General features: G+C 32.7%; 2 protein-coding genes across 3 annotated transcripts; one reads left to right on the forward strand and one right to left on the reverse strand.

The window, feature by feature from the left end:
* The first annotated feature begins 1,693 nt into the window (after positions 1–1,693).
* On the forward strand, positions 1,694–5,996 carry LOC123711922 (MATH and LRR domain-containing protein PFE0570w-like). The gene has a single exon (XM_045664783.1). The coding sequence runs from the start codon at positions 1,694–1,696 to the stop codon at positions 5,966–5,968; it is 4,275 nt and encodes a 1,424-aa protein (XP_045520739.1). The 3' UTR covers positions 5,969–5,996.
* Positions 5,997–6,811: 815 nt separating this feature from the next.
* LOC123712040 (neurotrophin 1) lies at positions 6,812–17,109 on the reverse strand. 2 transcript variants are annotated; one of them, XM_045664955.1, is made up of 8 exons: positions 16,700–17,109; positions 10,952–11,386; positions 10,334–10,508; positions 9,638–9,827; positions 8,683–8,829; positions 8,276–8,446; positions 7,966–8,089; positions 6,812–7,827 (listed from the first exon to the last, which is right to left on the reverse strand). In XM_045664955.1, exons 1-8 carry the CDS (start codon positions 17,081–17,083, stop codon positions 6,862–6,864), a joined length of 2,592 nt encoding a protein of 863 aa, XP_045520911.1. In that variant the 5' UTR covers positions 17,084–17,109; the 3' UTR covers positions 6,812–6,861. The 2 variants fall into 2 exon arrangements, with proteins under 2 accessions (XP_045520911.1, XP_045520913.1); XM_045664957.1 differs by lacking the exon at positions 10,952–11,386.
* Between the last annotated feature and the right edge of the window lie 5,616 nt (positions 17,110–22,725).

A 22,725-nucleotide genomic window follows, 5' to 3' on the forward strand; every position in this document is an offset into this window, starting at 1 on the left:
ACAATATATATATAAACAAACAATTACACTAAAAATACTTACATACACACGGGAAACGAATTTAACGAATAAATATAAGTGGTTAAAAGCGATAAGTTTGCCCTCCTTTTCATTTAATTATATTCAATTTTTATATTGTAATGCAACGAAGTGTTAAAAATTAATAAATATATACACGATAGTTTAAACAAGCCAAGACTTAAATATTGGCCGTTGTATGTCCGGGCTGCGCGATAAAGAAAAAAAAATGCCGAACTGATTAGGACTACCGAACACTTAATGACCCTGATACAACATGTGCTTTGCCTAAGCTTAGATCTGGTTATATTGGCGCCCGCTGGGCCTGGGTAACAACTACTCCGGAAATATCCTCATAATTATTAATATATTTATCGAGGCCTACATACTACATCTCATGGCATCTTACTGACATATTTGACGATTTCTATGGCAGAATTTTATCAGCTGCAACATGTCGGATAGCCCATCCCGGGATACTCTCATGCCAGTATGGGTTAGGCCAACGGTCCCAGACTCGGTTAGGTTTAAACCCTAGATTAGGGAGCTTAGTGGTAATAATAAATGCATCTACTTTTCATAATTTCTAACCTCTATGAACAATTATGTTTAATTTAGACAAGATGTACGCGTAGTAGTATCATATTGGTGCATAGTTGAGAATAACATCATCCATCAGATCGCCCACTTCATAGCAGTTTTAAGTTGCAGTACTACATTATATCCTCCACAGCCGATTCCCATATGTTGGATTTTTTTTGCTAGGTTGTCTATAAAAGACCTGTACCACAGAAATAAAAAAGAAAGAGATTTCGAGCAAACAAATCTTAACACTCTTGAGTGTTATAAAAAAAATAATCCAAAAATTATAATTTAAGTAGAAATGTGTCTGCTTTGTGTTGTGCCAGCCCTTTCTCTATTAAGTAAGAGATAGGGACTTATACTCGTAGTGGCCAAATATAGATGAAATTTATGTACAAAAGGGATAACTGGGTCATGGAACCGGGCTCCACAATCGAAAGTGTCCGTACCTTTCACACTAGCACTACGTTCGCTGTCTTTGTCTGATACAGCACTATCTTTTCGTTAATCATTATCTCTATGTCCAGTTTTTTTTGCACAATTTCTCTGCTATTTAAGGTTCAAGATTATGGCGTTTTTGTGGTTGAATATTTTACGATCCAAATTGATAATAAAATAAATTTCTTTAATTTCATTTTCTTCTTTTTGGTCTTCTAAAATTTTCCCAAATTGCTAATCAATAATACAGAATATATAATAAATTGATTATAAAATTTTTATTGACATGAGATCATCTGGTAAGGTAATTTTATAGTATCCTATCAATATTTACCCACAGTTGTTAATCGTTATTATAGTCAACACAATCTAAAAAAATATCAACAAGATGTCTACGACATTCTTGGTATTTTTTTTTTAATTAACATTATTTATTACACAAATTAAGCTTTCTCTTAAAACAAAACGCTATATCATAGTAATAAATAAGAAATATATTAATCGCTACATGCTTCAGCTTAAACAATTAGTTCAACAAATCGAACGGATTGCAATCGTTCCGCGACGCTTGACCGAGACAATAAATACCGTGATCAGACGGTGAAGCGGGCTAGTCGACTGTCGCGCCGCGCCCTGCTTGTCCGTGATGTAAACAATGCACATTGCCGTCGCGATCTTAGTATTTCAGTGTACGCTCAGTAGTAGTATAAAAGTACCTGTGACCTGGGACAATGACAGTGAAGTGAAACCAGTGAACCAAGACAAACACAATGAATATTTCCACTATTCAGCCAATAAACCACATTTCGCCGTTGAAGTAGCACAGTTCCATAATGTTAAGTCACCAGAAAATCATTATGAATCGTACCCAATTAACCCACACACAGGTCTCAATAAGCCACAATTTGGAAAGCACGAGATGCTTAATAGTGAGCATAAAAACTATAAACCATATCAAGAGTACGTAAAACAAGATTATGGACAAGTCAAACCAATTACCAATTATTATGAAGTTTATCACCCTTACGAAGCAGAGGTCCCAGCGCTTCAAACTATTTATAAAGATCCTATATTAAATAAAATAAGAAACGATGTAGTTGATGCTAAAAATAGGCTTCAGAAATATGAGCATAATGCTGGAGAATCTGATGTATCTAAAGACGAATATTTGGAACGTCCAGATTTGATAGATAAAAAAAAGGTACCACACAAGAATATACCTGTTCAGTATGAAATCCATAGACCAGTTAGACGACCAATTTATTACCAACGGGTACCTATTAATAGTAATCGAGAACATATTTTAAATCAAAAACTAAGACATCCATGGAGCCAAAGTTATGCGAAAGTTACTCCTATGCATTACCGTCCCTTAAAACATAACTTACATAAGTTACGACAGCAACACTCACTAACATATGATGATAGCAACAACGAATATCCACAGATTATGCCTCTTGAACAGCATGCTGAAAAACCTGACGGTTATGATATATTTGAAAAAGGAAAAGAAAATTATAAAAATATTAGGAATGGATTTGAAGAATCTATAAATAACGCGGTTCTTAAAAACAGACCAATAGTTATTGATAATATAGAACTACAAAAGGAAGATCATGCATCTAATATCGAAGAGAACGAAAACGAAGAATTTATACCAATAAAAAACTATGCTCAAGTGCGAAAAACTGCTACATTTATGCATCTACCAAAGTCAGCTGCCTATGAAGATGCAGACAATTTAGAAGAAATACAAAATGCTCCAAGATTAAGGGAAGCCATCAAAAGTAGTAAAAATCAAGTTGTTTATTCTGAAGAAGGGTATGAAGATTCCGCTTATGATCATGCAGGTGAACAGAAACATGCATCTGATCATGAAGGGCACGGTGGTTTCTTAACAGAAAATGAAGCGAGCAAAGGAAAATATAAAATTCCAACTGTCGACACTGGGTTTACTGATGAAGGTAAAGCTAGTTCAAGAGATCAGATATTACACGGTGAAAAATGGAACGATGAACATGCTGAAGATTTAGATGAAAATGACTCGGAAGATTATTCTGAAGATGAAAATGACTACTCTGAAAGAAATAATACACAAGCACCTGATAATGACGATATAAGTGAAAGAAATAAACGTGAAAGTAATAATACGATTTCTGGAAACGAAAACTTATCTGATCATGATTTATCAAAAAGGGAAGTGAATTTGAACTCATCAAGTGTAAAAGAAAATGAAAAAAATAAAAACAGAAAACTATCTCGTCAAAATTTTGAAATCTCCATGAATAAGTATCCGTATTATTTCAATAGTTTGAAGGCTCTAGATAAAAATTCTCCTCTACGCTACTCCGAAAACCTCAATCTTATTCCTAATAAAACAAAAGATAATAGCGCATTCTACAATTCAAGACTAAATCTTATTTGTCCTGAAGTTGAAAAAGAAGTAAATCCAATACCTGATAAATTTGATAGCGATGAAATTTCTCAAGATAGCGAAGGCAAAGATAATAACGATGAAAAAGGAGAGGGTGAATTTAAAGAATTCAAAAACAAACAACGGTTGGAAGGATTAGGAGATAAAATTGATTGTTTTAAGAAAAAATATTTTGGACAGGAACCATTAGACAGTCCATTTTTTACTGAAAGTTTGATTAAAAATCCACAACCTTTAGAACAAATAAATTCAAGCATATATTCTGTAGATGAACTAGATAAACATTTATTTAATCAACAGAAAAACATAGCAAATTTTTCTAACGGTGTGTTTGAAAGTAATAACACGTTTGATAATTTGCCAAAAAATATAAGCAATTCTTTAAATAATACAAATAATACTAGACTAACGAAACTTAGAAGAAAGAGAGGGGTCACATTTATGTATGAACCATATAAGGTCATAAAGGATAGTCAAGCAACAGATACCAAAAAGTTTCCAGCTTCCAGCAATATTAGCCCGGTTATAAGAAAACTGCAAACAAGACAAATTGTCGACACAAGTAATAATCAAAAGTATTACAAAGATATTGGTAAAAATGACAGGCCTCTTAATGAACAAGATTTCATTGATGTTAGCAAAGACCAACGAAGAGGTGAACCGCGGTATGAAATAGATCTAAAAAATCATCGACCTCATTATAGTCCTGCTGAAAATAAAACTTCAATGTCTATAGAAGACTATAGAGAAAAGACAGCTAACAAAAACGAAAAAACAAAAAAAAACATTGTGCAATCATCCAATAGACCACAATCAAACACATTTAAATATATTCCACGGACTGTAACTACTCAAAGCATTGCAGCTAGTAATATAATATCAAAAACCATTCAGTCAACAACAATTAAACCTCAAAATAAAGAAGAAGATCTTGACGCCGATTACGAAGAATATGAGGATGAAAGCGATGAAATAACAGAGGAAAAAGAATTTCATGAAACAACAAGTACAACCACGAGTACTACAAAACCAAAACTGATTAAGAGAATTCATTTAGCACCTACAGCTAAACCTAAAGAAGATGCAAAATCTAACTCGATGAAACTTCAGCTCACTACCCGGTTTCACACTTCAACAACAGATGCTGCACCCGTACATATAGATCCTCCTGAACATAGTGAACAACTTACAAGGACACCAAATTACAGAGAAAAGAAGAAGAAAACAACAAAAAGCACGCTTGTCACGGATACAGAATCTTACGGTGATGACATTGATGATATGAGAAGAGAAGAAATTGATGCTATGATAGGCATAAAACAAGACATGGATGAATATACACCAACATATGAAAAAGAAAATAAACAAAGCGATAGTACCTATAAGAATAAGAACAGTTATGAAAAGGTAATTGATGACCAACTACGAGAAAATGATGAAAGCCAAGAAGAAGACGATGATGATGATGATGATTCTAGTGAAGAAGATGAATATGATTATGAAGAAGATGTAATCGACAATAATCAAGACAACAAAAATCACAAATTGAAAGAAACTACTCCTCTACCAGACAGACGAGACAAAATTCAATTGACTACATCGGAACCAACAAAAAGAACTCTTATAAAAACCACTGAACCAACATCAACCACAGAAGTCTTGTATGCTGACATACAACCAACAGTTTATCGTAAAAAAGTTGAAATACATAAAGAATTGCCTGTCAATAAAACATCACCACATGTGACACACTATAAACAGGATATAAAAGAAGTAGAAATTATTAAAGAAGTAGACCGCCCACATATACTCAATAATAAGGATCCTGGCTCCTTAAATCTTTACAGAGACGAAAGTTTAGCTAGAGAAATAAATAATTTGGGTGATATTGATGTTTTCAATGACAATATAGATTTTGAAAATGGTCCAAAACACGGAGGTAATTACAGAAATGTTAATCCAGATATTGATGTTGAAACATCTCAGTCTGAATCAAACAAAATAATTGAACATGGAACATCTACAATTAGGCCAAGAAATAAAAATTATCGTAATACAGAATCAAAAAGATTAGAAAAAAGTGATATATCTACGTCCTCGTTAAGACCTCGGAATGTAAATCATAGACGAAAACCGAATAGATTTAGCGACGAAAAAAGTGCAAAGCTCATAGAACTACAAGATGACGATAACAATGGCGATAATGTAGAAAATTACAATGAATATAATGGAAACACTAAACCATACGATTCGAGAAGTAATAATGAACCCATGCATGGGGGAAATTATAGAAGTGCAAAGATTACCCTACATAAGAATAGTCGGGATACTACAACAGAAAGCAGCTTGACAAGGAGAATTGTTAAACCAAAACGAAATAGAAAAACAGAAGCAGAAGTATTGAATGCCTACGCAAGAGCAGCGACTGAAATCACTACAATACCTGCTTTTATTTTAGATCCAAGTAAAAGAATGTACTATTATCTAGAAGACTAGTAACAGGAAACATTAGTATCTATGAGTGCCAAAATTGTTTTTCAGTGTAAAACTAACTATATTTGTCATATAAAATTATTTTTTGTTTTTTAAAGCTAGTTGCTAATAATTTCTGTGATAAAATGAACTTATAATTATTTATAAATATTATCATATACGTATTTATATTGTATTATAATGTAAGTTTAGTTTTCAATATTGTAATGTAATCCGTAAATGTGTTTTATGTAAATTAACTGTAAAAAAATATTTTTTATAATTATTAAAGAATTTTATTCAAAGTCTATTTTATTTATTTCTATTTCATAACCAGTCCAGGAAGAAAAATAGTATTTTTACTTTAGTTTAAATTATGTGTTTGGAACAAGTAAATCTTGTAGATATATGCAAACTACTTATTTTTCTAGCTAAACAATAAGAGGTCCTTGAAAAAAATAGAAAATATATATATTTACATATATATTTTACGTGTGTGTTTATTTTGTAAATTTTCAAGGAATAAATGAAGCTTCATTATTATTATTAATATTATATATTATATGCAAACTACAAATCTACCTAGACACTTGTGTATTTATCATGCAACACTTATGTTAACTAATACCCTTATTTATAATTTTATTAATAAAACGTCCTAAATTCTGAATATTTTATTGCACTGGCAAGTTTATTACACTTTTTATATTGTCTATCTTAAAATACTATAATCTACTTAATAAATAGTTCCCTAAGATTATGGTATAAAATATAAATAAATAGCAACATAATTTGGTTTGGTCCAGGTTATTCAGTTTCTTTTAAAGTAAAGAAACTACAATTAAACCTGTAAATAATTATTTATAACCTCACTAATCGAATAAGTAAGTATAGAAGTATTTATATATTCTAAAATTTTAGTGCTTCCTCCTATCCACAGGTGTGTGGCTAATGGGTTTCCATTCTGATTCTGAAGATTGAACATATGAGTCTAAGTTATCTTCTCTATCAATAGAATCACTATCTTTCTCTTCCTCTTCGAAGAAATCTATGATTGGGTGATAATTATAATTTATCTTCTTGCCATTTTCATCATTGCTATGTTCTCTCGTTATATAAATGTTTTCCTTTGCTGCTGGGAGCTTAGGGGCTATCGTAGGTCGAGTGATGGCATGATTTATAACTTTATTAACCTGTGATTCATCTACTTCGTCATTTAGATCTTCTAAAGTTTCAAAGTTGTCAATCTGAAATGCTCCAATAGCTGATGTTCCTGACGACATTAAGTCATCCGGAACCCTGGAAATTTTCTTTCTTATTGGTCTTCGGTTTGGCCTGGGGCTCTTTTGGAAATGATCACTAAGCTTGTATTTGGAATCTTTTGAAAAGGAAAACGATGCAGGTGCTGACGGAGTTGGTGGTTCTAAGAAGCTAGGTAATGTTGCTGAATCTGATCCTATATTATTTGATGGATTTGCAATTCCAGCGGGATTTCTTGGTACCGGTCTTTTAATGTTACGAATCGTGCTAGCTTGATGAAAATTATCTGGAAAGTATGAATTACCATAGGAATCTGTCGGCCCTGATCCTTTTATACTGTCAAAGTCATTATTCAATTTAGCATTAGGAAATGCTGATGCTTGAACTGAATTGTCGGCAAATGGTGGAAAAGAGTCGATTGGTCTATTAAATTCAAAGCTCGGAGATTTATTTAGCACAGGTCTTTGTATCGATGATTGGACGTCTTCGAATGCCCGATTGCCTTGTTCTGAGGAAAGGTCCTCGCCGGGAAAGTGTTCCGAAGATGTTTCATGCACTCTTTGGCCTACAGGAGGGAATGATACACTATATCCTTCAATGTGACAAGAGCAGCACGTCGGTACCTGAAAAAATATGTAAATAGTGAATTAAAGAGGATACAAATAAGATATTCTTAGTCGAATAGCGAAACGTCATTTTTGGGTACAGATATTCTCATAAGTCCATCAAGTTTTACTGTAAATATCATTAATTTATGCTACCTTAAAAATATCCATGTGCAATCCATTTTGTTGATCCCATGTCAATAGTCTGTGATAATTATAAACTTGAACACACTTTGATTTGAAATTGTCCGTAAGATATGTACAGGGTTCTTTTGGTTTTCTGAAATGATAATTGAATTCATTATAACATATTCTCTATTTATAATCCATTGTATGAATTATATGTGGAGCATATAATTGATACAATGGTTTTAGAGAAGATGCTATCATAGTCCAGTATTAGTTTCAAAAAGTATTTTCATTAGTATTAATATATTTCGATCATGCAATATTTTTAAAAACTTACAAGCACTTTTCCAATCGCAGGGTTTGTGTATGCTCTCCAGTATTGACAATATATTTCCATTGGCCAGAAGTGGCTCTTGCTCGCTGGGGTCTGGCATACTTCACTGTACTGGGGCACATGAAACCTGCTTCTCCAGCACTGGCAAAGTCTCTGTTAGCTGTATCACCACGTCTGAAAAATTAAATTATTACAAGATAGCAAAGTAGAAACAAACCAGTACATATAATAAATAGCGCAAAATAGTTTTATATTATGGTATCAAAGGTTTTTTCTAATAAGTCGTTTAAGTAATTTAATAAAAAATACTAATAATAGTAATAATACACTTTATTAAATAAACAATTGTTAAAAAATATATTTAAGTGTAGTAGTAAAATTATCTTTGGTATATGATTACAACTAAGTACCTGTTAGAAATCAAATAATGATCAGCTGTATATTTAGCTTCTTGAGCAGCCGTAATCCCGTCTACTGCTCCTTCACCAGGTTCCTTGATGTCGGCCAGTAGAGCACCGGCAGCTTTATTTCTTCTTAACGAGCTAAGTATCGCATCACTGTAAAAATAAAAAAAGAATATAAGAAAATATTGTTGATAAGGTTGTTAATAACACTGTTAATTAATGACAGCAGATTATGTGGATGTCCTACAGAAATATTCCAGCGCCGATCTCCTGCGGTAGGTACCCTACTAGATTTATTAATAACTAAATACATTACATTATAAGCATTATCATAAACGATATTCATACACGTTCTACGACCTCAAAAGGCGACTATGAAGAGGCTTAATTCAAATGACGATACGTAAGCTGTACGCAGCGACTTTCGCTAAGCTTTGCCTCTTTCCCTTTTATTTACTTTTGCTTTCGTTACTACGCTCTACTTACGTAACCATTGACCTCACATTTAAGCGTACAATAACATTTGTCTCGTGGGTAGTTTTCGTGCTTTTAAAATGGTGTTAGATTTATTACATTAAATTGTATCGGCCTGATACCATAACGGAATATAACATTATCAATAATAAGAAATGTGTAATTCAAGAACAAGTTCTTATAGGGCTGCAATCTGCGAAGCTAGGTTGCATAGCTAGCATAGCAACACGACCTTTAGTGATGCAGAACGTGACTGAAGGGAGATGAGAAGATAAATGCTTTAATAAATTGGCGATTAGAGTGGCAGGGAGTTTCTTGACCGTTTTTCTCGCTCTCTCTTCGCCCTTGTTTGTAGTAGTAAATGTAATTTATATCTGTTTTTTATTATATTTACGTTTATAAGTGTACAAATAAAGTAAGATCTGATTTATAGGGCACCAAAATAGACGAAACATAGATCCAAAATCAGGGATATTAATTCTCTTACGTAGGATAGTCTTCACTATGCAAGCACAGATTGTTAGTGAACAGTTCACATTGAGCATGTTCATTTGTTGCTGGGAGTTTCCTGGCTGGAAGTGGCCGTCTTCTTGTGATTGGGGAAACTGTAGGCTCAGCATTGCCTCGGCGTATAGTCGTCAGTTTGGGTGGGTACGTTCCTCGACGAATTAGGTTCCCTGTAATTTGTTAAATAATAAATATTTATTTACACTTATTTATATGAGTCGGCTAAGTAACATTTATAATTTAGTTTTAGGCAAGAAAAGTTACTATATGTTGAGATATTAATGAATATTTATTAAAAAGTGAAGTCTGTTTGGTTTAACGGTCGAATAGAATCAATATTTATTAGTTGTGGTATAGTATAGATATAATTTCTACTACAACACTTAGACGACTAGTTCTAGTAAAATTGAATTATTTAACCGTAAAGATTAGAAGGATTGCCGAGAAACTGTCTGTATAAATATGTTGGCAATCTACTTGTTCTTTTTTAAGATATCTAGTTGAATTAAATTAAATCAATAACATTGGAAACAAATTGAAAAAATAGAATAAAATAGACTTTAAAATATTGTCGCAAAGATGTCTAATATTAGGTATGCTTAAAGTTAATTTACCAAGTTTCAAAAACATTGTTTATGTAATGACATAATGATAAATAATATAATATGGATAATACCTTTTCTATCTAAATATCTGTTTAGTGAACGAAGTTTTTCAGCCACCGGAAGATCTTGAGCGATGCTCTGGTTCGTCGCATCGGTCATCAGATCAAATGTTCCGTTTTCTTGTATTTTCGCGGGTTCAAATTTCAGCCTATCTGTGGCTTCTGTCAATTTCCTGCTAGAATTTCTCTGCAATTTTCCTTTTATTATAATATGAATTAGTGATAACATGGTTGGGTAAAAGTCTTTTGTTGTTCACGTTTAAGATTACATTTTAAAATAACTTTTGCAAGTTTGAAATGAACGACCGCTGAAAATCGAACCAAATTTATGCATACACAAAATTAAGTAATTTTTTAATAGATTTCTAGTGATCTTTAGAATTTAGAATAATAAAAGTAAAATATTAAGCTATATTATTCGCTTTCAAGTGTTCTTTTTAAACTCTTACGTTATTCATGTATGCGCATAGTAATACTTAGCAGTATAGTTCAATTAAGTCTAAACCGATTACAAACCAAATTTTGTAATGCGAAACTAAAAATTATTGTCGCTATGTTCATGTATGTTAGTCGTAAATGTAGATTGGATCAAAGGCAGTTTGTTATAGGAATTGATATGTCATCACTTACATTATCTTCCATGTCATTCGACTTTGTGTCGTGTGCTTGCGTAATGTTTTGTATTGTTTTGAGTACATCTGTATTGTTCTGTTTCATGAGTACTCTTGGAGGAAGTCTGATTTTGTCTGATTTAGTGACTCGATCTAGCGTGTCAGCGTTTTGTACACCTATGTTTAATTCGTCATCGCTTAGATCCTCTTGATAAGAGCGTCTTTGAAAATGTGGTTGATTTGAAAAACGGTCTATGTGATGTTGCTTGTCTGGTATGTCTTGTTGCTGAATGTCAAATGGATATGAAATGAATTTTGTAATTCCAGATAAATATCGTGTGTCTCTAGTTTTCTTCTTAGAGTGAAGGGATCTTTGGATTAGATTAGCTGTGTCCAGTAGTATAGGAAGTATAAGTTCAGCTGTAGAGTTTTCGTTACCAACCAGTGATCTCACCTGGAATGAAAAGAAACTTTTTAGTCGTTATTTAAAATTTTGTAAATGAAATAGAATCTTTTTTCGACTACTGTAACAATTACAAAAACTACCAGACTCTCAGTGATTAAATAAACAGTCTTTCGCTAAATAAGTTATTGCAACTCAGTAAATTCGCGTAGGCAAGGCAACTAAGGAATAACTACAATGTAGAGAAACTCCGGAAGCCTTTGCAGTCTGAGCAGATCTGAGCTGGTTTGAGTATGCAAAGTAGATATGGCCTTTTGTCAATTTAGTGACCCTAAAAACGCGTTGAAGTAATCTTAAATATATATGAAATCCCTGAAAACTAGTGGTTTGTTGTTTATAGTACAAACATTTTATAGTTATACATGGCTACAGAAAAATATTTCTTAAATAAAGACACGTATTGTTAAGTCTATCATTATATTAAATTTCATGGTCCTGAGAAACAGGTCCAGCTGTGAGACAACTTTCATAGTTATACTTTATCTATGTTTATTGTTAGTTTAAAGGTCACAAAGTTACTAGTTCAAGTACGTATAAAGTATTCGGGTTAAAATAATTTCTTATTAGATGCAGTCAGTTTAAAAAAGCTGTTTGAAATTTTCTCAAGGCTGTATTAAAAAAAATATTTTGAAAACTTAACAGAAGAACTAGGTTAGATGCATTTTTACCAAAATAATTACATATGTATACATGCTTACCTAACATTTTTACAGGTACATTTATCACGTATCTTATCAATAAATGAGTCATACAGAGCGTATAGCACTACTACATAATTTCGATTACTCTTTAAATTTAATGTAAAAAAGGCGAAATTAAAAGACAGTACCTGGCATAAATTAAACCAAGACCAGTCGGATTAAAACTGAGCCTCAACCGAAGCGGTATTGTACTGTTATGTAAATAAATTTTATTGTAACATGAATTCCGGTAATTTAAACTATAAAATGTGAAAGTTGAATATTATAAAATGAAAGCATTATGCGCAAAGCAATAAATTGATAATTTGTATTTCAAATATGTATTGTGTTTATATTAGTTATAAAAACAATACATATTGATATTGTTTATTCTAGCTCGAAATTGGAACATTTCTTATGCCGGGAAGTAGGTGTACATACTGGGCAATGTGAACTAATCGTTGCCAGTCATTGTTGTGTTCATATACGGCTAAATGTATAATAGTTTAGTAAAATGGCGTAATTTTAAGGATCAAAAGGTAGAAGGTTCATCTGAAAGTTGATCAGTGAAACAATAGAAGACTCGTGTGTGCGTTTCCACCCTTTTTGGGTCGTACATACATCCGAAATATTGTTACAATTGAAGTGCGAAAAAAGAACAAAATTCGCTCGTATAAAGAACAAAAAATAGTACAGGATTCAACTTGTGTGTATTTTCGTTGTCGTAAGAAAACTTGTGTTGCAAAAAGTTATCTATTTCTCTTTATAATTGTTCGCATCTGGGCCGATTTACTTGAATGGCGGCCAAGCATCTACCGGTATTAATATTTATAACTTCTATACTGGGAAGCTGATCTACATGACAATAAAAAAGTGCCTAATTGTTGTTCTTAGTAATATGTATTTCTTAGTATTTATATTTACCGAACTAAAACGGATAAACGAGTCAACTAAAGATATGAACGTTTCAGTTTATATTGCCAATTTCTTTTTACACGCCCCAAAGTCTTTTACATTCTTCTTCTATAGATTTAATTTAAAAATCAAAGCTTTTCATCAAAAAACTTACTACTTATGAACAAAATTCATAATATTAACCTTTATCTATTAACCCTTATCAGGAAATAACACTAAATACTAGTAATGACTCGCGTCACGATCGCGCGTAGGTACGTAACAAACAATTCTTAGCTTACTTCAGTTGATTTTTTATTAATAAAAACATTTGAGTACAGTATTTATCATTAAATTTTGTATTTAAAACTTTATCACAGTTTCTAAAAATATTTTCTGATCGGAAATTATACGCATCTGAGGTTATTGACCTACTTGCTCATGTAACAGAATACATAATTGCAGCGTAAGAACCGCCAAGATATATACGATCACGATTTATTGAAACATGCTTATAGTTAGCTGAAGTCTCTTAGGCCATGGGCATTGGACAAATGCCTATGTCTTTTTCCTAATTGGTTCTAGTGCGTAACTCCGAACGATTCTGTTTGGTAAGAAGTAACTACCTTTTGTATCAAACCGTTAGACTTGCGTTACAAGCCAGAGACTATAAATACATTATCTGTGTCATTGAATACAATTTTTTTTAATTCACTGACTTGTCTTCTTATAGAAAATAGATGGATAGGTGTTTAATCGCAGGTACTTTAACAGTTTTGGTCTACTATTCTTTTATTTTTTTATACACCAGAAAACTGTTCTCCATAATCCGATAAAATATGTTCAGTTGTCTTTAAGATACGCTTAATGTGTGAAAAAATAGAAAATGTAATTAAAAGTATGAGGACCCTTAAGGGTCTTAAATGATGTATCAATAGTCCCTATCATTCTATCCACTACCGCAATAATCACAGTTACAGGAATCTATCAACCTTCCGAAATCCATTTATTTATTTATTTTATTTTATTTATTAACACTTCGTTAAGTGTAACTTGTAGTGACAAAAAAATTGAACATAATTAAATCAAAAGGACTGGAACTGAACTGACTGAACTGGCGGCCTTATCGCTTTCGAGCGATCTCTTCCAGACAACCACTGTGAGTAAAGAAAAAAAATAAAGAAAAATGTATTAAATTACATAAGATAGTATGAAAATACATAATATACACAGTTATTAAGACAAAACTAAACAGGAACAAAAAAAAAACAAATTAAACTAAAAAGATGATACATTAAAAATAGACAGCAAAAAGACACATAAATCACGATAATTTAAGATAAGTCTCTAGTCAGTTAGTAGTTAGTAAGAAAGTAAGTTAATAAAACCCGCAATTTCTATAAGATAATAAATTAACCCATAAAAATACTGTGTTCACTTGGGTTAGTCCCGTCTGCAACAGTGGCTGATGAATCAGTCCTAAGTTAAAGTTACCAAACATAGTAATAATGTGTAAATAAGTTAGTAGTTAGTAAGAAACTAACTGGCTAAAACTAGATTAAGATAACTGTGAAGTATTGCCTGATTGCCTAATAAATAGTAAGCAACTAAGCAAACGCAGAAATATTTACGTTTTATTGCTTAGCAGGACTTCATACAATGATTACAGCAATTCAATATACAATCAGTTAGATGACCAATTTGCACAATGAACCAGTTTCGTAAAAATGACTATTATGAACAGTCAACGCAAAAAGTCACCAATCTATTTTGCGACACATTTAGTGCGATTAGAAAATTTATTCCCACAGCTATTCGTTTTTACACTTTCGTAATTAGCTATGAGAGAACTAATTTTCCTTTTAATTGATACTATATATTGTTAAATGAGCGTGTGCGTAATCAAGGCTTAAAATCTACTTTAGGTTTTTTTTTATAAATTCATATGTGAATGGAAATTCTAAACAAATGAAAGAAAATATTCGTGAAAAAGTATGATGTGTTAGGTTATTAAAAAGTACACGGTACATTCTATGTTCGATATGAAGGTAAAAATAATCAAAGTATCTAGAATGTTATTCGAGCTAGGCTTTTCAATCAAGATCCCTACCAAAGCTTTGTTATGTCATTTAATGCATACTACGAAATCAGAAATATAAATACCACATTACATACGTCTTCAATTAAGCATGTTCCTCAATATAAGCATATATATACGCAGTTAAAAAATCTTACAACAATTAATAATTAAATTATATTAAAAAATAACTTGAGTTGTTGTGTAACTCAATATTAAGCCTACTTCAATAGGCCGAAAAATCTTAACTCGAAACGAAACAACTATTAATCTTAGTTACGCTTAACAATTATGTTTTGAGCATTTATCAATCTATCGGCAATTACACACATATCTTCAAATGTTTACGTAAGTATATTTATAATAAAGGCATGCGATTTCAATTTAGAATTTATATTGAACGTGTCGTTAAACAAAATATGATGATAGAAAGAGGGTAAAAACATCAACACTGGCTCTGGCCTTAGATTTCGGTATATGTATCCTTATAATCCATTATTTTGTGTATAATTAAATATATTAAACTTTTATAGGCAAGAAATTTACACACGTTATAGATTTTTATACAATATTTTCGTTTACTCTCTGCTACTCTTGCGTGTTGAATAACTTGTGCACATGTCACAGGGCTTTGGAGTCATGAACTCGGGCTTAATTCGCGGTTTTAGTCACTTTGATATAGCTACAAAAATACTAAACTCAAAGTAAAAAATAAAATAGTAACTATGTTTAAATTAAATAAACTATTTTTTTTTCTTGTACTTGGGTTACGGACATTGGTTTGGTTATTAGTTAAAAAATATATTTATAAAACGTGTCTTTAAATAAAGGGCCATTGCGTTGCGTTTGCTTTGACCTTAAAAGGACATAATTTTTTTAATTTTTGAAGTAGTAAGTGATAATTTGGTATTTGTTTAAGGAAATAGATTTGAAATAGAATAATAATTTGAACAGTATTCTTTCAAACCTTATCGCTACCAAGGGAACTCTGCCAGGCAAAGATAAAGATAAAGAAAGAATAAATATTAATAAAGACAATGTATAATTTATAAAAAACAAAAGCAAATAAATTGATAAAAACATGGTTATTAAAAAAGAAAAATAATATTTTTTGAGGGATAACTAAACAGCATAACTTTTAAAATAAACTGACACAGACGAAATTACAAACATAAGGTAGTATACATATAATTAGGATCAAAATATGAAAGTTTATTTGCACTACTTTCGAGGCCAATTCGTTTAATTGTTATAAGAGATTACTTTAGTCAAGTGTCATGAAAAATGCTGTTCGGTTATATAAGTCTAAGATAGTGATAGCAAGATATATATTATACTTATAATTTAAACAGATTTTGATATTTATTAATTTTGTATCTCTGATTATTTAATGCAAGGTTCATGACGGGAAAAGGTTCGGCGTGGTGGGCAAAGAATTATATTTTATAATTTTTCATACATATATGCAAACAATTTCATTTTGAGACACGAAAGGAAAATTGATTTGGTATTAACAAACCTATCTTTTTTAATTTACAGCTATTTAGCACAAAAGATCAGCTCTGAAATGTTGTTATTGAAAATTGTATATTAAACAATTTTCTAAGTCAATTGTTATTACTATCTGGCTAATATAAACTAAATTTTATTTACCTGTGGCAGATTTAAGACTTGTCTTCCAGGCGCTGTCACTTGACTTGCGACCAATGAGGCTAGCGCTACCCTCTGGTTCCCTGACATCGCCCGTATAATCGGGAGAACCTGTGCGAAATTTCCCATGTGATTCTTCTTCTCCAACGCTCTTAGGACCGCCTCTCTCACCATCCCCTCACTATCCTTATCATCGACCTCTACAGAGTCTAAGTTATATTGCGGTCGATGCGAATTCGTGACTCCTCTGGGTTTAATAATCCTCACGGGAGGCTTGACTATGGTCTCGTAATGTCGGGACTCCTGAGCGATCATAACTTCCTGGGGATCATACTCCAAGTCATAATCCGCTTTAACCAATACAAAAATAAATAATAGGAACTTCATGTTGCACGTTGGATCACTTCACATATTAAAACACGCGCGATCCCCAGTTGCTTGGCAAGTGGAATGAGCAAACATCTTAGCTCTCGCATGTCAAGATTTACCGGATCTCGCAGCTTTCTCCCATAGAAGGGTCACAAAAATGACCCGGTAACTCCTTCGGTCATATTTGATGCATTGTACCCAAAACAATTACGTAAATTATAATTGGAAATTGTTTATCGGCATAATTTTTGATGTTTCTATGTGCTCGGCGAATGTATACTTTATGTAATGTTAATAAAGTTTTGTTTTAGCACGTGCCAGCCAGATTTGCCGTTGGCAATGATAGCAAAAATTATCAGAGATGCTTTCACACTCCGTTACGTCACTGTTACGAAAGCTATCGACGGTTTTTAATAAAAGTATGCAAGTTTTGAAGATGATCAAGCGTATAAATCGCTTGTGTTACGTATGTTATGCGAAGCAATTTTACTTAGTTTGAATGTTTTCTAAGTGGATTGTGATAAAACTTCTATTCAAGATATTTAGGAATTTTCCTATGTTGATTTAATTATATATAATAGTGATTTTCTTAACCATGTTAGTATAAGCACGTTGACAAAACATTGTAATACAAACCATATAGTATGGTGAAATAAATAGAAAAGTTCACTTTTCTTAACCGCATGCCAACCTCAATTTTGTCTACTTAGTTAATTGAACATTGTTGTTAAATGTTCTTATACAACCTGTTTCTATTAATAGGTTGCATTAAACATTCAAGAATTTAACATGGTTGTTATACTATTTGCCAGCAGTAACTGGTCTATTTCATATCGAGGATAAAGATGTAAACACTATCTGTGCTATTTTTGTACGGTATTTGCCTCTCAATCCGGAACCATTACTGTATCGGGAGAAATTGATTTTATGATCTCTAGATTTTGAGCTAACGCAGTATCAACTAAACCATGACCAAATCCAAACAGGTTGACTTCTGAGTAAAATGAAAAAGTATTTGAACGCAAAAATCTTTTCGCAGGTCATAAAGGATCTTTCACTCGAAGTGATTTAGGAGATACTTTTTGTAAAGACTCGTGCATTGGGAGAAATAATTATAGCCTACGTACATGTATGTACCTCCTACCATCTAATTCCCTATATATATGAGTCTTTGTTTCACGTATCTGTTGGATATGGTCCTGTATAGATAAAATATAATGATTCCGCAATTGAAAGAAAGTAATAAGTCGTTAACCGCAAGTGTAAACATTTCCTTTAAAGTAAATAAATGTTGCGGTCGGATAAATCATTACAAGAAATACCTTAAGAAACCGATTACTTTTTTGTACTGACGACAAACATTTTATTCATTTCTCATGTGAGTTTGATTTTCGGGCAATTAATAATTTGTTAATACAATACTAAACTAAACCAGCGGCACTGAATCTTGGCCTCCAAATTTTATCTGTTACTTGATAATATTTAATTTTTAATAGACGATTTTTGAATCACTATACGAAAAAGTGTTATAGAAAAAAAAGTCCGTAGGTAGTGATTCGAACGTAATAATTGAGAGCTACTGGACCAATAGTGCTCTGTCATGCCCTTTGATTAAAAGATTTTCCAACTAGAGTTTTTAAAATACGACTCAAGATTTTGAAAAAAATGTATTATTCTATACATTGTTATTTGCGTGAAACTTTATTATTAATATTAATTTGATAACGTAGTAATATATTATAATAATGTGATATTTTATCAGTAAAAATAATATAAGAATTTACTTATTAATCAAATTTGTGACAAATTTGCACGCCATTATGTTTGGCAGAATATACGAAATTTCGATTGTACCTTGGTAACACTGAAAATGTTTAGAAAATGAAAAAATTAGGGTCGCAGGGCGCCAGGTTAGAACTGTATGGCGCATAACTCATTATCTCGACACCTGCCATAGTCAAATATTCAACAGTCCGTTAGGTTAGGTTAGGCGTTAGCGTAGGTTAGCGTAGGTTCATTTTCGCGTGTAACAAGAGTTTTAGATTTGCCGCCAATTCACAAAAACAAATGACAAATGAATGCAATATACTAAATTCTAAAAATGGAGTTCTAAAATTAAAAAAAAAAGGTTTCATTAGCAATGTTTCTGGCAAGTTTTAAACATTTACAGTGTTACCATAACATTTTTGTACCATACTGTTGAAAATAAATAATTATTAGTTGATACTAATGTTGATGCTTCCAAATCACTAAAATTTTTATGTGTCTGTGTGGTTAAGGCTAATGGTTTTTTCGCGTTAGATTTAACTGGAAACGTTAAAATTAAGTCTTATTTTCAAATTGGTTTAAAAGCTGGTTCTAGTAATATCATTATCGTAGGAACTGTGTTCAGACATAAGACTTCTAAAGGACCGGGATGCGGGCACTTCCTTCGGTGGTGTCCCGTTAATTGCAATCTAGTTACGAATACTAATAAAAATACCTACTATTAGTAGGTACAAGAGTAAGTAAAATAATAGTCACAGTTGTTCTGGTAAAAAGTTATACACTACATAATTCAATGTAAATTTAATGAAATAAGTGAGCTATTTCATATATATAACATATGGCATTTCATGTTTGAAGTAGAACAGAAAATAGAAGTTGCATGATTAACAGTATGATTTTAAGAGCAAATTTGGTACAAAGCAAAATGTCTAATACTTTTTTGTAGGCGCGAATATATTTAATTATATTCTTTAGACGGAAATCATGTCTTTTGGTGTAATATTAAAAATAAGCGATTGACTTTAAAAGATAATTTAAGTTATTTTATTTTTAAATACTTATCAATTTATTGAATTTTAATTAAGGTACCGACTTTAAACATACATTTTAAAGTGTTGATCCTATGTTTGATAATATAAACCTTATGATACTTAAAAACAATAAGGTTCTATCCTTACGTAAAGGCTATTGACCTAAACCTTCATATATACTATACTATACTATAATAGGTTCAATTAAGGAGGTAAGGGCCCACATTTGAATGCCATGCTGCTATTGAATACCTACAATGAGGAATATACCTAAGACATACATTTTCTACTTGTTACTCCTAACTTTGTTTTCAACAAAGAGCGGTAAGAAATCGTCGACGACCACCTTCGCGGCCTGATCCTCTGGCGTTGCGTAGCGATGCGAGGCCACTCTGCATCTTGTACCGCATTTACCATGGAAAATGTTAGGAGGAGTTGTTCGGATTAATACCTGCAGCCAAGTTTCATCATCAGACGTCGTGGCAGAATACAAAATTCCTCCCGTGTCAACAGTGCCGTAGCTATACCATCTGAGGCCCGTGGCAATTTCTATTGATGGGGCCCTATCAGTAAAAATCGTCACGTTGTAGTCAGTTTAATTTTAAAATACTTTGAGATTTTCAGCGTACACCATTACACGTTGTATATGTCCCACTAATGCCACAATAATAACTCCTCTCTTAGGCGAGAGGGAATGGTTTGTGGTCCCCACGCTAGCCCAATGCGTATTGCATTCATCCAAAGAACATAATATCTCAATGCATTCATTATCTATTCGCTAGCTTTTCGGTGAAGAAACCGTGAGCAAACCTACGTACATTTACAATGAAATAAAAAAAAAATTGAGCTCGCGGCCTCTTGGGCAACGACCCTCTTGGGTTGGGGGCCCGTGGCATTTTGCCAGCCTCAATTTAATAAAGATTATTGCTCAAGTTAATAAAGTTTATTGCTCAAGTTGATAAAGTTTATTGCTCAATTTAATACAGTTTATTGCTCTATTTAATAAAGTTTATTGCTCAAGTTGATAAAGTTTATTGCTCAATTTAATAAACTATATAGTGCAATTTAATAAAGTTTATGGCTCAAGTTGATAAAGTTTATTGCTCTATTTAATAAAGTTTATTGCTCAATTTAATAAAGTATATTGCTCAATTTAATAAAGTTTATTGGTCTATTTAATAAAGTTTATTGCTCAATTTGATAAAGTTTATTGCTCAAGTTGATAAAGTTATTGCTCAAGTTGATAAAGTTTATTGCTCAATTTAATAAAGTTAATTTCTCAAGTTAATAAAGTTTATATCTCAAGTTAATAAAGATTATTTCTCAAGTTAATAAAGTTTATATCTCGATTGAAAAAAGTTTATATCTCAAGTGAATAAAGTTTATATCTCAAGTTAAAACAGGGGGCGAAACAGCCTAAGTCACAATTTTTTTTTTTAAAGATGCAATCGCTGCATACAAACAAATCAAGAAAAGGTATTTGGCACCTCACATGCCACGGGGCTTTTGGACACTATTTACACAGACTCAAACTGAAGACAAGCCCCGAGTGTGACTGTGACGACATAACCGACCAAATGGTGGTTTATTTACTTGTTGACTGTGCAACATTCTGAAGGGCCAGGTGCGACCTGGAGCTCGAGACTGGCATGAGGGTATCCCGGGATGGGCTATCCGACATGTTGCTTAAGCACAGATTGCAGCTGGAAAAATTCTGCGGAAAGATTGACAAACATGTAACTAACATTAATAGCACGAGAGGTAACGTGGGTAGCGCCGGGCAGCGGGCTCCGATTCACCCATAAATATCATGACGAAATTTCCGGAGTAGTTGCCGGGCCCAGCGGGAGACGCCAACTCTTAAAGTTAATAATGTCCATTTTTAAGAAAGGCTTCGACTTTAAAGGTCGCAACCTCTTGGGTAGGGGCCCTCTTGGGTCGATCAGTTTGCCAGCCCTGCCACCCTATTTTTACGCCACTGCGTGTCACTTTGACGTTCGCAGTTCTACAACTAAGCGTTTTCTAGACAGCTTTTTTCGTGCACCACCACTATATGGAATTAGCTGTAAACTGAAGTATTTCCGAACCAAATTAGACTTGGGGTCCTTCAAGAAAAGAGCGTAAATGTTTGTGAAATGGCCGGCACGAGTGTATTGCCCTCTGGCATCGAGAGTGTCCATGGGCGGCGTTATCACTTAACATCGGTTGTGCCTCCTGCCCGTTTGCCTCCTCTGCTATAAAAAAGCTATTAATACTAATTTAATACTCCAGAATTAAATTGTCATTTATCAACAGTAGACATTTATAAGATTAATTAATTTTCACTCAAATAAAAAATAATACAAGTTTACAAATCCAATAGATAGATGTGTCTGAGATTTACTCTTACTATTAAAAAGAAAGTCGTATCGAAAGAAGTAACGATACGACGTATAGTTCTTGGCCTTAGGTTTCGTAATAATTTTCTGTTCTAATGTTCAAAATAGGGGATTTGTTGTCTAACACATACCGGCGCCTTTTTCGGTACTAGTACTCGGCATTGTCTCGAAGTGCTGGAAGACCGCTTCAATACATCCGATTACAGAAAAAGGCGATTAGTCGTATCCGCCCAACTATCGCCTAATAGCTATATGCTCGTTGTTATCCAAAATAATGAAAATTACTATTAACGGCCAAGTCCTGAGATACGGACGGTCACCAACCAATTAGCGATGATCAGTACAGCTTTTGACGTGGTCGCTCAGCTTCTCGTTTACCTTACACATAGGTGGCCAAAGGCAATTGAATCCAACGGGAGGCACTAGCGGTAAATTTGAACATAGCGAAAGTTAAAAATATTTTATCGGGTCTGGCATTAAGTAC

The sequence above is a fragment of the Pieris brassicae genome, chromosome 7 (genome assembly GCF_905147105.1).
Source record: "Pieris brassicae chromosome 7, ilPieBrab1.1, whole genome shotgun sequence".
Taxonomy (NCBI): domain Eukaryota; kingdom Metazoa; phylum Arthropoda; class Insecta; order Lepidoptera; family Pieridae; genus Pieris; species Pieris brassicae.

What these genes read in the sequence shown, in the direction of transcription:
- LOC123711922 (XM_045664783.1), top strand. Translation starts at nt 1,694, where the DNA reads ATGCACATTGCCGTCGCGATCTTAGTATTTCAGTGTACGCTCAGTAGT.
- LOC123712040 (XM_045664955.1), bottom strand. Translation starts at nt 17,083, where the DNA reads ATGAAGTTCCTATTATTTATTTTTGTATTGGTTAAAGCGGATTATGAC. An exon ending in CATAGTGAAGACTATCCTAC is followed by an intron (nt 8,830 to 9,637) that starts GTAAGAGAATTA and finishes TTATTTTTACAG; the next exon opens with TGATGCGATACTTAGCTCGT. An exon ending in CTGCGATTGGAAAAGTGCTT is followed by an intron (nt 8,090 to 8,275) that starts GTAAGTTTTTAA and finishes TTATCATTTCAG; the next exon opens with AAAACCAAAAGAACCCTGTA.